Source organism: Pomacea canaliculata, linkage group LG3 (assembly GCF_003073045.1).
Source record: "Pomacea canaliculata isolate SZHN2017 linkage group LG3, ASM307304v1, whole genome shotgun sequence".
Taxonomy (NCBI): Eukaryota; Metazoa; Mollusca; class Gastropoda; order Architaenioglossa; family Ampullariidae; genus Pomacea; species Pomacea canaliculata.
The window spans coordinates 17,003,236-17,014,956 of record NC_037592.1 but is presented as its reverse complement, the minus strand read 5'-3'; the positions used below and the strand labels follow the sequence as shown (position 1 = coordinate 17,014,956).

The window sequence follows — 11,721 nt, the reverse complement described above, 5'->3', positions numbered from 1 at the left end:
CATAGCGAGTCATTAGGGGCTGGGAACCAATTAAACCTATTTCCTTTATTTCTTATGGGAAAAACTGTTTCGGATAACGAACATTTCGGATAACGAACAACTTTCCAGAACGGATTATGTTCGTTAACCGAGGTTCCACTGTATATTAAATACACGTCCATGGCCTGATTATATGCAAACAGTACTTTGTCAAAGGTCAATTTTTCGATGTCATTTATCAAAAAAAGATAATTGTATGTTCCGATGATCGAATGAACAATAACTTTGATATTCTTTCTTGCATCTGTTAGATAACTGATTACATTTGGCTGACATCAGGGGCTAGATTCATACGAAGCTGCAAGCCACTTGAGGATGACTGAGTGTAGTAGTGAGATAAAACTTATTAGTATGGAAGCATTTTAGCCATCCTGCGAGTGGCACTTTGCGCATGTGGTCCCTTTGACAAGCCTGAGATTAACCAAGAGAGAAGATAATGATAATGGATTTAAGTAGCTGTAAATAAATATTAATGATAAAAACATACGTGCACTGAATAGTACATAAATGTGAGATTGTGTATTGTAGGACAACCAAAAAGTTAGAGACAACATTGCTTCCTTTTTCAACCATCAGCTCAGCTTTGTCTCTTTTAGGTGACAAGCGTCTGTGTTAGGCTGATATGTGCAGTTTCACTAGATTCTGATGGGGCTTGCAGATGTTGGTTTATAGCATCCAAACATTACTGTATCTCATCATGGTGTCTCATGGTGAGGAGTGGTTATTTAAACATTTAATCCATGCTGTGATACCAAATAACACTGGCCAAACTGAGAATATTGAGGTCTGCAGCCAAACTAGGCAACACCTGGCTGTGACAGTCTCAGGATCTGATTTGTGGGTTGATCTGACAATAAGCAAGAATTACTCTCACGTTTCACACATACATGTACCAAGATAGATCACATGAAGATTTTCTGTCAACATGACTGCCATTGTGCAAATTCAATTTAATCAAAAGCAAATCACATCAACAATGAAAGCATTACGTTCAAATCAATACCTAGAGATTATCTCAGCAAAATATAACTATTATGCTGTCAAATATATAATTGCCAGTGAGGGACAGTGGAAGAAAGAACATAATGGCAAACTTTGATCAGAAAAGCTGAATAACTTGGCAGCTGCAAAAATCCCATCATCATCGTGTTAAATGATGGAAACAACTGACCAGATTTTGTTATATCATTTGGTTTCAAATTAACACTGTACATGATGCTTCGCCATGTAAAGGTTTTACCAACATACTAATACATGCTTCATCATGGGACATAAGGGCATTTTATGTGAACGAAAAGAAACATTCTGAATCCCATTTCTTGTTGAAAAGAAATATGATTGAAATGAGCATCAGCATCATTTTTGAAACGGTTCCAATGTCTGATCCAGCATATTGTAGCTGGAAAGATGATTTCATCACAGACACAGGGTTGGCATCTGCATTACCCTTTTTTCCAGCTGAAGGTCATCAAAAAGAGAAGACCAAGACAGTCGTTTGGTTTTGATTCCTTCAAACCAAACCTCCACTGATTCAGAAATAATCTCTGCCAAATGTTCAGGAACACTAAACGATGTGATAATATGCTCATGAACACAAGTCTTTTTATTTTGTTGACCACTCTCACCCTGATGTTCTATGGAACCAATGTTGGTAGCAGTCAAAGTAATGACACCTTTTAAAACAAAGTTTAGCAGAGGAACTAAGCTCAGGCGACTTTGTTCACAACCATCAGCCATATCATACCAATATACTACTGGATACCCAAGAAATAGTCCAAACAATGTTGAAGGGTTGACAAGTTCATTTCTATCCAAGTTCCACACTATGCTGTCAGCACCAAATGGACTCTGCTTGTCAACACATCTTTGAAAGCAGTCCAGTGTATGCTGAAGTAATTTCCTATTGTCAGTGATTATCTGAGGTTGGCTGAGAGTGGGTGTGATGTCGATAAAGTGCTTTGAGACCATGTCTGTCAGGCCAGTTCTTTCCCCCGTGGCATCTGCGAAACACTTCAAGTTTATAAGTAGCAGATCCATGTCTATGACTACAATTCGGAGATTCGGGCATTGTAAAAGACTGGACTCTTTAAGATTCCGTAGGAATGTATACATCACAGTCACATCTGGAGTGGAATAATCAAACAGTAAAGCTGGCTTTACCCCGTGGTCGACACAAAGTAAATCCATCATTAGTTCACGCCATCGGCGTGATGCCCGCTTTCCAAAATGATTGCGAATTATTAGTTTCCATTGTTCTTGTGAATTCATTTTTATCAGAGGATATTCAGTATTTTTTCACTATAAATCCTTTTGTTTAATACTAATCACAGAAACCACACGAAGTATGATACCAACGGTGTAGCAGTGTAAACCACTGAGGCAATAGGCAAGACGAACAAAACAAATGAGTGCATGGACCAAGTGATTACTGCTTTGTTTGTTTGTTCACATAAACAAAAAAGACTAATTATTCTCTGTCCTAGCACTGCGTGAAAACATTTGCTACTTTGAAAAACGTTAACGAGCTGCCCAGACGAGGAAGCGGAAATCACCTTCGGTGCGCGGACACTTGCGAGATTGTACTTCCGGTGTTTGATTTGAATCACGCGTGGGAGAAACACATTTTCTGACAGAACATGTTTTCTGCAACACCCGATAGTCATGGTATTTTATTTACTCATTCTACCTCTAAAAATTTCAACATTGTATTTGATGGCGGTTTGGGGTTTTTTTTGGAACTAAGGTTGACTTCTCTCCTATTATTTTTATCACTATGGTACAAATAATTCTTCCACAGAAGCAGAAATCAAAAATGTCTAATAAATCTTAACTTACGAGCTTGTTTCTTCTCCTTTACACTTTCAAGATTGATTTGAAAGGTTTAGTGCTGTTTGTCAATCACAGAGTCTATGACAACGTCGCCATCAGCAGTGGGTCCAGGCCATGGGCACAGTCAGTCACAGTTCTTACCGGGGTATTTGCTTGGTGATCATGCTCCTCACGGAATGGTATATAAAACATGTTTGCTAGCATTAATACACACAATGTCAATGTCAAATGCAATATGATGTTCACATTTTATGAAATTTTTGAAACAAAATTGTTTGAGAGATGAGAAATAATGTTTCAAGGACCCGAACATTTACAGATTCATGATGTATTTTTATTGCTTGTTTACACTGGAATGACCTCATACTGTGATAAATTTAGGCAAACTTTATGCACTTGTAAGCTTTTCAACCCAGACATATTCCATTGTTCGTCACCTATTCATTATCGCTGTGTAGTTTATGACCAGAATTGAGGACTTATTAGAATTTAGTTGATATCATGCATATAGGTGGTTCTTGACAAAAAGCTGTGGAAGTACTGTGTTGTGAACAAAACATATAACACACATTTCTGGAGCAGTAGAGGCAAACCATTTTTTGAAATGGAAGTGATACCAAGGGTTTTTGACATCCCATGAGATTATAAAATTTCGTACTAAGAAGACTAATCATCATCAGTTGTAAAATCTTATGTTGATTAAGCAAGTTAATGTTGCTGGCAAGAAAGATGAAGTATATAAAGAAAAATTATTTGGATCCTTCAACCAGATTTTTATCATTTTCAGTTTATCTTTTTCTTTGATGTGATGATTAATACTATCATTACTTTTATGTTTAGAAGTTCATAAAGAATTTGTTAGGCTAATGATGCGTAAGTTGGTCTTTTACTACAACAGGCAAGCCCAAAGTTGTGGTCAGCTTCCAATATTAGCCCAGGACAGAGACCAAGTCTTATGCACACACAACATATATCTTCCCCTATATCCAGGTCAGCAAGTGTACTGGTTATATCAGTAGTTCTCAAAGTGTGGTCCACGGACCATTTGTGGGTTGCATGCATAAGTCAGGTGGTCTGCGACTGACAGCCATCATATGTCAGGAAAGTGATGTTTAAATTGCCAGATACGCTAATTAGTCCAGTATTGATTTTCCAGGAGTTTTAATTTTATCGATGCCCAACTGATTGTTCACTTAAAATGCTCGCTTACCAACTAAGCCTTTATATCACAGCCCAAGGATTGTCATTTAATGGTGTCATCCTTTACCCCTTAGTAACACAGTGCACTTATGTTAAATTTTTATGTGTACTTTGCGAAGTATGTAATTTTATGTAAACTTATTACTATACTACTGTCACAAAAGTATATTTAGTTTCGAATTGTAATAAAACAAATGCGACAGTTTAAATTTGAAAGTCACAGTACAGAGCAATTTTTAGGTCTTGGTAGTCTGCTGTGTTTTTTACTTTAGTAAAGTGGTCCGCGGTACGAAATACTTTGAAAACCACTGGGTTATATGGTTAAAAACAAATTGTGAAGGGCAAGATTTCCTGTTTGTTTTTAAGAACTCTGGCGCACGGGGTGGGGGAGCGGCCCCATTTCTGATGAGGGCCTTGTGGTAACAAGTTTGTATGTTCTATCAGCTTCCAAAGGCCCTCCCTCAGCTCTGTTTGCCCAAGGCTCCGCATCCCCCCTACTCCCATCTCTGTTTCCAGAAAGTGATTGATCTGAAATTTAAGAGGCTTATTTAAGTCCATGTAATAAATGTGTTTGAAATTATTTATTTTATATTTCACCCTCTGATGTCTACTAGTTTTCCTCAGATGCTTGGATTGTTTTTGGAACAAATGTGATAGAAATCCAGACCATTACTTTATCTTGTGCTGGTTTTTCAATAGTTTTCTGCTGTAATATCAAAGTGAGGTGTATTAAAAGATATGGTGTTTTATAATTTGATATTAAGATTTTGCTGTTAAGGAATGGATATTATATGCTTAGGAAAGCCATGGATTGCTTACATCCTATTTTTCATTTCTTGTGTAGAAATATACCAAAACCAGAAGTGGCAAAATGTCGTGGTGGTGGTCCACCAGTTCGAGGGATCTTTTCTGGTTCTGACCAGACTTGTGTTGTCTCCTCACCAGTTCAGGTATATTTTTTGACAATGTTTGTTTCCTAAGTAGATAGGTTCAGATAACACTAACAAAATAGAGATTTAAAAATAATACATCTGTTCAAAATATCTGAAGTATTTCTTGCAGTGGGGGAGTGTTGTTATGTTCTTGTTTTTTTTCTTGTTTCATGCATACTAATGGGTGTTTTTATTTAGGTAAGACCTGGTTCTGCTGCTGGAAGAGTTGGTACCCCTGGCCCTCCAACTTCAGGTGTGGTTTTACCGTCCTAAGCTTATATTCACATTAGTGACATAGGGATGCATTTTTTTTCTTTTAAAAAATAGTTTAATAAATTTACTCAGTGTTCAGGTATTAAACTAAAAAAATTATTGTGAACTATAAATGCTGGGCATTTTCTGGGTCATGATGTTCTGTACAGAGTTCATTACTTTCATTTTATTTTTATTTTGATGGGTTTTATTTTCTTGAACCAAGTATTGTGATCTAAATCTTGCACCAATAATATTTATAGTGGTTCTTAGATTAGTTTTGAGTTAAAAAAAAAAAATCTGGAGTATGTGTGTTTGATGAAGAACTATGATAATGGTGTAGATTTAAAAACATCACAATGTCATTGATATAAGTTTGTTTATAAATGATGGGCAGGTCTGCTGGGTACACCCACCACTGCAAGAGGAGAACTGTCCATCAGCCAGAATCTTACACTGCCAATTTCACCAACCCAGCTTGATCCTTTCTACACTCAAGGGTGAGACATGCTGTTTTAGCAACAGAACCTTTAAGATACATTTTCAAATGTTCTGTTTTATATTTATTTTTGGTTCAAGGCTTCTTCCTAATTTTGGAATGAAATGCACATTTTTTTAAAAGGATGCTCGATATTTCATATGTCAGAATAGTTTTTTTGGTGAATTCACTGTGCATCAATGTGCAGTAGTGGAGCTCAAGTTTAGTCACTGTGTATTTAAGCAGTGTTTAGGAGATGTGTTGGTATGCTTTAAAAAAAAAAAAGCATGGCAACGTCATGAATGGTCTTGGTCCTTTCAAGAAGTTTTGATGCTGTGAATGGACTTTCCTAAGTAGCAAGATGATCAAGATTTTTGGAGTTAAATAACATCTGACCTTATTGCAGGCCTTAGCTTCTTTTTGCATTGTTGCAGTAAGCAGCTATAGGCTTAAATGTCTGATAACAAACCACTTAAAAGTGTAACTTCTTGTTAGCGGTTTTTAAAATGGATTTGAATGGGCGAGGGAATGTTGGATTTCCTATGAAGTAATAGTTGGAGACAACTTATTGCTACTTGTCAGCGCTGTGTGTACTCCTACCTTCCCTCGCACTGGAAAATCTGTTTTCTTCTTGTGGTCTTTAAGTTCAACCTTTAAGTGTCTAATAAAACAGTTTGTGGCATTTTCTTCATAAAACTCCCCAAAGCTACTACTAGAAACCTGCATCAAAATATTCTTTGACATGTTCTCCCATTTTGTTTGTTTGTTTCTTTGTTGTTGTTGGTTTTTTGTTGGTTTTTTTTTTTGGAGTTGTCAGGAAATCTGCTTACCAGTTAAGCTACAAATCTATTTTGCTATTATTTGACTGATTTCAGAGAGTCATTAAAACCTGATGATATCCTTGATGAAACATGGGTCACAATTTTTGGGTGAGAACAATTTTGGTCTTGAAGCGAAAATTCATTTATATGCTTACAAAATAATTAGACCTATCAAGCCCTATGTATTGGTCCTATCTGTGATGAGTCTTTTGGTTTATGCTAATATTCTTTGGCTTAAGCACTGAAATAAATGCTGATAAGAGAATTTCTTTGGATAGTTTGCTACAGCAACTGTTGGGCTTTATTGATCTCTTGATGTGGTTGGTTGGACAGAGGCCTTGGGGTATCATTGCCAGTGTACATGGGCTAACATAAGCATGCAGGCATTCATGCATTTCTTATTACTGTTCAATTGTAGAGAGAACAAGCAGTTTATACCATGCACACAGGTGGTTCATTCTGCATAAGACAAAAATTAATCTTTTTTTATTTTATGAAGGTTTCCGCCAGGAGCTACAAGCTTTATCCTTCAACAGTTCTCTCAGTATGGCAATATTCTAAAGCATGTGGTATGTGCAGTTTTCTTCTTTCTGGTAAACCCATTAATCAGTTTGTTTTTAACTGCTGTTCTGCAGCAGATGTTGATGTTCGTGCTAGTGCTGGTGATTTTAACTGTATTTAAGGATCACTGCAGGAAGTAATTTTTAAAGTGGCAGAGGAATAACTACATTTTTACCATATTTGCAGTTATCGGCAGAGGGAAACTGGATGCATGTACACTTTCAGTCAAAGCTTCAGGCCAAGAAAGCGCTGAGCAAAAATGGAAAAGTTTATGGAGGCCGCATGATGATAGGTGTACTTCCCTGTATAGACAAGGTTGGTAGCAGTGATTTTTATTTTAACATTAATCTAATAGAAAATCAAATGGTTAAAAGTTGGATCATCTTAATATGTTTCACTGAAGGGATGGAATGGTTTTACTTTCAGTATTTTTCAAACTATTCTGAATAATTCTTAAATTCTAGGGTACTTTAGATGACAAATAGCATGCTGTGTATTAAAAGTTTTCATAATTGTAACAGTTATAGACACTTCACCTGGGAGAGGTTTTGGAATTATGATTTATTGGAAATAATTGATATAAATTGCTAAATGACAACAATTCATTTTGTTTAAACATAAAATTCCCTGAATTTTTTTTAATTGTGCAATGTTCAGAGACTTTATCTTTTGGTGCCAGTACCACAATCTCGTTTTCAGTTTTGTTTCCGTGTAGATTTTTTTTTAATTTATAGTTTTTGCTCATATTTTGAATGAGATGTAGGATAGGGAAAATAATTGAAATGCCTTTCACTCCTTTTCCTTAGAATTGCTTTTAATATGTTATCGCAGTACACTTATTTTTATACAAAGCGTGTCTATGATATAAAATTCTTCTGTCAGTTGTGGCTTACTGTACTCTGCAAGGTAATCTGTTTTTGTACTGTCACTAGTGAATCTCTCCATATTTTCAAGCAATATAAAATCTTTTGGATCTAACATAGGTATTATAGTATCTAAATGCAAATTTGGTCTGTCTGGTGGAAACTGGATGTTTAGTTATTTGAATTTGTTCTCACAGAGTGTAATGGAAGACAAAGAAAATGTTACCTTAGCATCTACACCCATGACACCACAAGCAATGTCCACAGAATTGAACGTATCTGCTCGAGGCACAGGAACACCAATCCGTCCCCTAACTGCTGCTTATGCTGCATCACGCAGTGAATATGAGGTTCGTTGCACCCCAGCTGTGTAAAGTAATTAACTTCTTTGTGTTTTATATCTTTTCATGCATATGTATATACTTCATAGCCTGGTGGTTAGCTCATTTGCTAGTTGAGCAGGTGGCTGGTTCTTGGCTTCTTGGATCACATGTGATAAAAACTTTCCCTGCTTTCCCAGAGGCTGCTTGGGAGAAATAGATACCTGATTTATCAGGGGAGGAAAAAGGCAGTGAAAGGAAGGGGTTCAGCTTAGCCATCCACATACTGTGGTCTAGAACCACATGTTCACCATCCTTATTGCCACTGGCTATACTTTCAGAAATACAAATCTGCGTAACTTTTGTGTCATTCTGGAGCAACTTATATTTAAAACAGGCATGGTCGTCTTTTCATAAGCTCATTTTTCCACTCATTCAGGTGCTTAAGAACAAGCCAACACCTCGGAAAGACCAGGGCATCGTGTCCATGGTCAAGGAGTACATGTTTGGCTGGTAACAACGCAAGACTGGGATTGACAGGAGAAATACTGCCAGCTCCATTCTACCAGAAGTCTTTCACATTTATCAGTGTCGTTTGATGTGTTTCTGTGTATTTTTTGTTTGTTTCAGTTTTAGCCAGATAATTTAGCCTACATTTTCCAGAAACTCTGATGAACATTTCCAACATTTTGACTTATTGTCAAATTGTTGCAGAGTCAGGAAAATGACTGGGAGAGGTCTAATATAAGCGATGGGTTGTGTAACTTGTCTCTGGCTGGTCAAAGTGTTTTGAATGTGCTATCTTTTAAAAGTATTTGATGATTATGAAAATTATATTTCTAGGATGACGACAAATTTCATTGATGTCCAGATGTTTTGTATAGCATTTGCACAATGACTATTCAAAACATGCTTTTTAAAGTTAAATGAATATTAAATGCTTGGGGGAATCATTTGAAAGAAAATATAGATTCCTAAAAAAAAAAAAATAATACATCTAAGGCAGCTTCGTTTTGTTCATTTTCATAACATGTATTTCTGATGTAATGAAAAGATAAAGCACTTGTTTAAACAACACTTTGCAAAGTTTACTTTGGCTTACATTTTTCAGACTGGTAGCAACAGCAATTATGTGACCAGTCTCTGCTTTATGTGTAAGATATTACAAAAAAAATACTTGGATTGTATAGAGGAACTACTAAAGAAATTATAAAGAGTAATTTGACTCCTTATTTACTATTTGTTTTACACTCACCGTAGTGCAATCCTACTATGATCCATTAAAAGTGGAACGTTTTCATTTTTTTATGCAAAGAATTTTGGAGATTGTATTTTTGCTTGAGCTGCTCGTGAGTGGTGCATGAGAGAGTAAATTTCTTATTCTGACATACTGCTACTCCGTTATTGATGTCACCCATTTTGGTATCATAGAAAAGATGCCACCTGACACCTTGCACTTCAACAAGAGTAGCACCAAAATATTAAAATGAATAACAGCTTATATATAAAGGGATAGGGGAAGAAACCAGCCCAATAGTGATTCATGAAAAAGGTGTCCCCTCAGGCAGGTCTTGAAGGTGGTCAGTGTTTGAAGGAAGAAAAGACCAGAGCAACTGACTTGGCTGTAGGGTGTTCACATTATAGACCATAAAGAAAATGATAGCACAGCAAGATCACTTCGCCAAACTGGCAACCAGTTCAGCTCACAAAGGAGTGGTATAGCATGAGTGGGTTTGATAGTGTGAGCGAAGTTGTTTTGAGCTCTTTGAAGCAGCAAGGAAGTGATCTGATCCAAACAGAAAAAAATACTGAAAGCTCAAGATCCTCAAACCAGAGGATATGGTTTAATTTGATAAATTGAGTAAAGACAGTACTGAGATGCAGTTTCAGGCAAACAGCTAATCACTAAATACACAAAATAGTCTCAATTAAATGGTACTTGCAATGACTGACAAGACTGGCTGCCTAAAGGAAGAGGGCACAGCGCAAGTTGACAAGAAATGGTTTCATTTTCAATTTATATATTAAATTTTCAATCATGACTACAGTAAACAGGAGTGATGGCAACATTGTTTAAATAAAGGCTGGGCAATAATTCCTATTGCTGAAGAGGATGCCTGGTAGTGACACAGATCACCTGGATTAAGATCTCGTCATAGGACACTTGAACGTGACACCTATTTGCTGGGCTGGGTATTGGGATAGGGTATCCAGGTATTCCAGTTTCTTGTCCCCAGTAGTGTGAAATCACCTCAAGGTGGCAGCACTTTCTTACTAAATCAACTGAATGTGCACAGTTTAGATTATATGAACAGGGTTAGTCCAAATTATGTTAACACAGGCAAGCAGATCATAAAGCTATACCTGAAACCCAGACAAAAAATAAAAGGAAAACAAAAAAGCTAATGGTTTCTGAACAAGAAAGGTGTCAGAGTGAAATTTATAGTCCTGGAATACTAGGGTAAACTTAAATTACAAAGTAGGATGCCAAGTGCAGCACACTAAAATATATTTTTCAAAAATGATCTGACACAAGATATTTTAAATCTTTAAACTTGAATTTCTATGATTTCTGTTTTCAATGAAAGGACTTAAATACAAAACACTATATCCCAAGACAGCTTGTGCTACAACATTCATATTTTGCAGTTTTATTTAGAAATGCATAAATTAAACAATGAGATATGGATATCCTGGTAGGAACATTAATTTGGCTGAAATTGACATTTGAAGAGGAAGAAAATTCCATTTGTGAAGTTCATGGGTGGATACTATATTGACTGGTTATATCTCCTAAACCTCTTGAGATTAAAAAGAAAAAGTTCTTATGACATCCTTTAGATTACTTTCTCTGGTTTACAAAAACACCAAACGCCTTCATGGTATCGTGTATACATGTATATATTTTTTTAAAATACTTGTACATTTTTAATGAAAAGCATGAAAGTCAAAATTTTCATTGTAGGTACCCCAAAACATTTTTTATGTGCTACGTATATAGTATTTTAACACTGTAGAGTAAAAAACTTTTAGCATATTCAAAATAAAGATTAAGTTTTTGAGTAGTCGCCTGACCTTAAATGCTAGAAACCATTTATTTACAAAACATGCGTTCAAGATGATTAAGAGAATGCTCTCAACCTGTTTACCATTGTGTTCACCACAGAAATCACAAGCAACAGTATCATTTAAAGCCTAGTCACACATTTTGTGGGGAATAGATGGCCACTCAGTCCATATTAGTGTTAACATAATTTGGACTAACCCCATATATACATTTTTTTTAAAAGGTCTCACTTTTGTCAAGATAATCTTACCAACATTTCATCCTCTGTCTTAAAAAGAGAGCATGTGCTTAGTAAGACATGAAATGGATACTTGTACCAAAATGACTGTTCAGTCTTAAAAGAATTAGCTTGATGTGGC

General features: G+C 36.1%; 2 protein-coding genes across 2 annotated transcripts; one reads left to right on the top strand and one right to left on the bottom strand.

Moving 5' to 3' along the window:
* Positions 1-957: 957 nt before the first annotated feature.
* LOC112559519 (UPF0739 protein C1orf74 homolog) lies at positions 958-2,343 on the bottom strand. Its single transcript, XM_025230828.1, has one exon. It carries the CDS (start codon positions 2,305-2,307, stop codon positions 1,456-1,458), a length of 852 nt encoding a protein of 283 aa, XP_025086613.1. The 5' UTR covers positions 2,308-2,343; the 3' UTR covers positions 958-1,455.
* A 241-nt stretch (positions 2,344-2,584) lies between these two features.
* On the top strand, positions 2,585-9,603 carry LOC112559518 (nucleoporin NUP35-like). The gene is made up of 11 exons (XM_025230826.1): positions 2,585-2,703; positions 2,944-3,047; positions 3,767-3,858; positions 4,913-5,018; positions 5,199-5,253; positions 5,650-5,752; positions 6,606-6,659; positions 7,051-7,120; positions 7,299-7,427; positions 8,173-8,325; positions 8,735-9,603. The coding sequence occupies exons 1-11, from the start codon at positions 2,676-2,678 to the stop codon at positions 8,810-8,812; spliced, it is 972 nt and encodes a 323-aa protein (XP_025086611.1). The 5' UTR covers positions 2,585-2,675; the 3' UTR covers positions 8,813-9,603.
* Positions 9,604-11,721: the final 2,118 nt, after the last annotated feature.

Bases quoted from the DNA above. Each gene is read 5' to 3' on its own strand.
- LOC112559519 (XM_025230828.1), bottom strand. From the start codon at position 2,307: ATGAATTCACAAGAACAATGGAAACTAATAATTCGCAATCATTTTGGA.
- LOC112559518 (XM_025230826.1), top strand. From the start codon at position 2,676: ATGTTTTCTGCAACACCCGATAGTCATG. The intron at 3,048-3,766 runs GTATATAAAACA...TTACTACAACAG, and splicing joins ATCATGCTCCTCACGGAATG to GCAAGCCCAAAGTTGTGGTC. The intron at 7,428-8,172 runs GTTGGTAGCAGT...TTGTTCTCACAG, and splicing joins TACTTCCCTGTATAGACAAG to AGTGTAATGGAAGACAAAGA.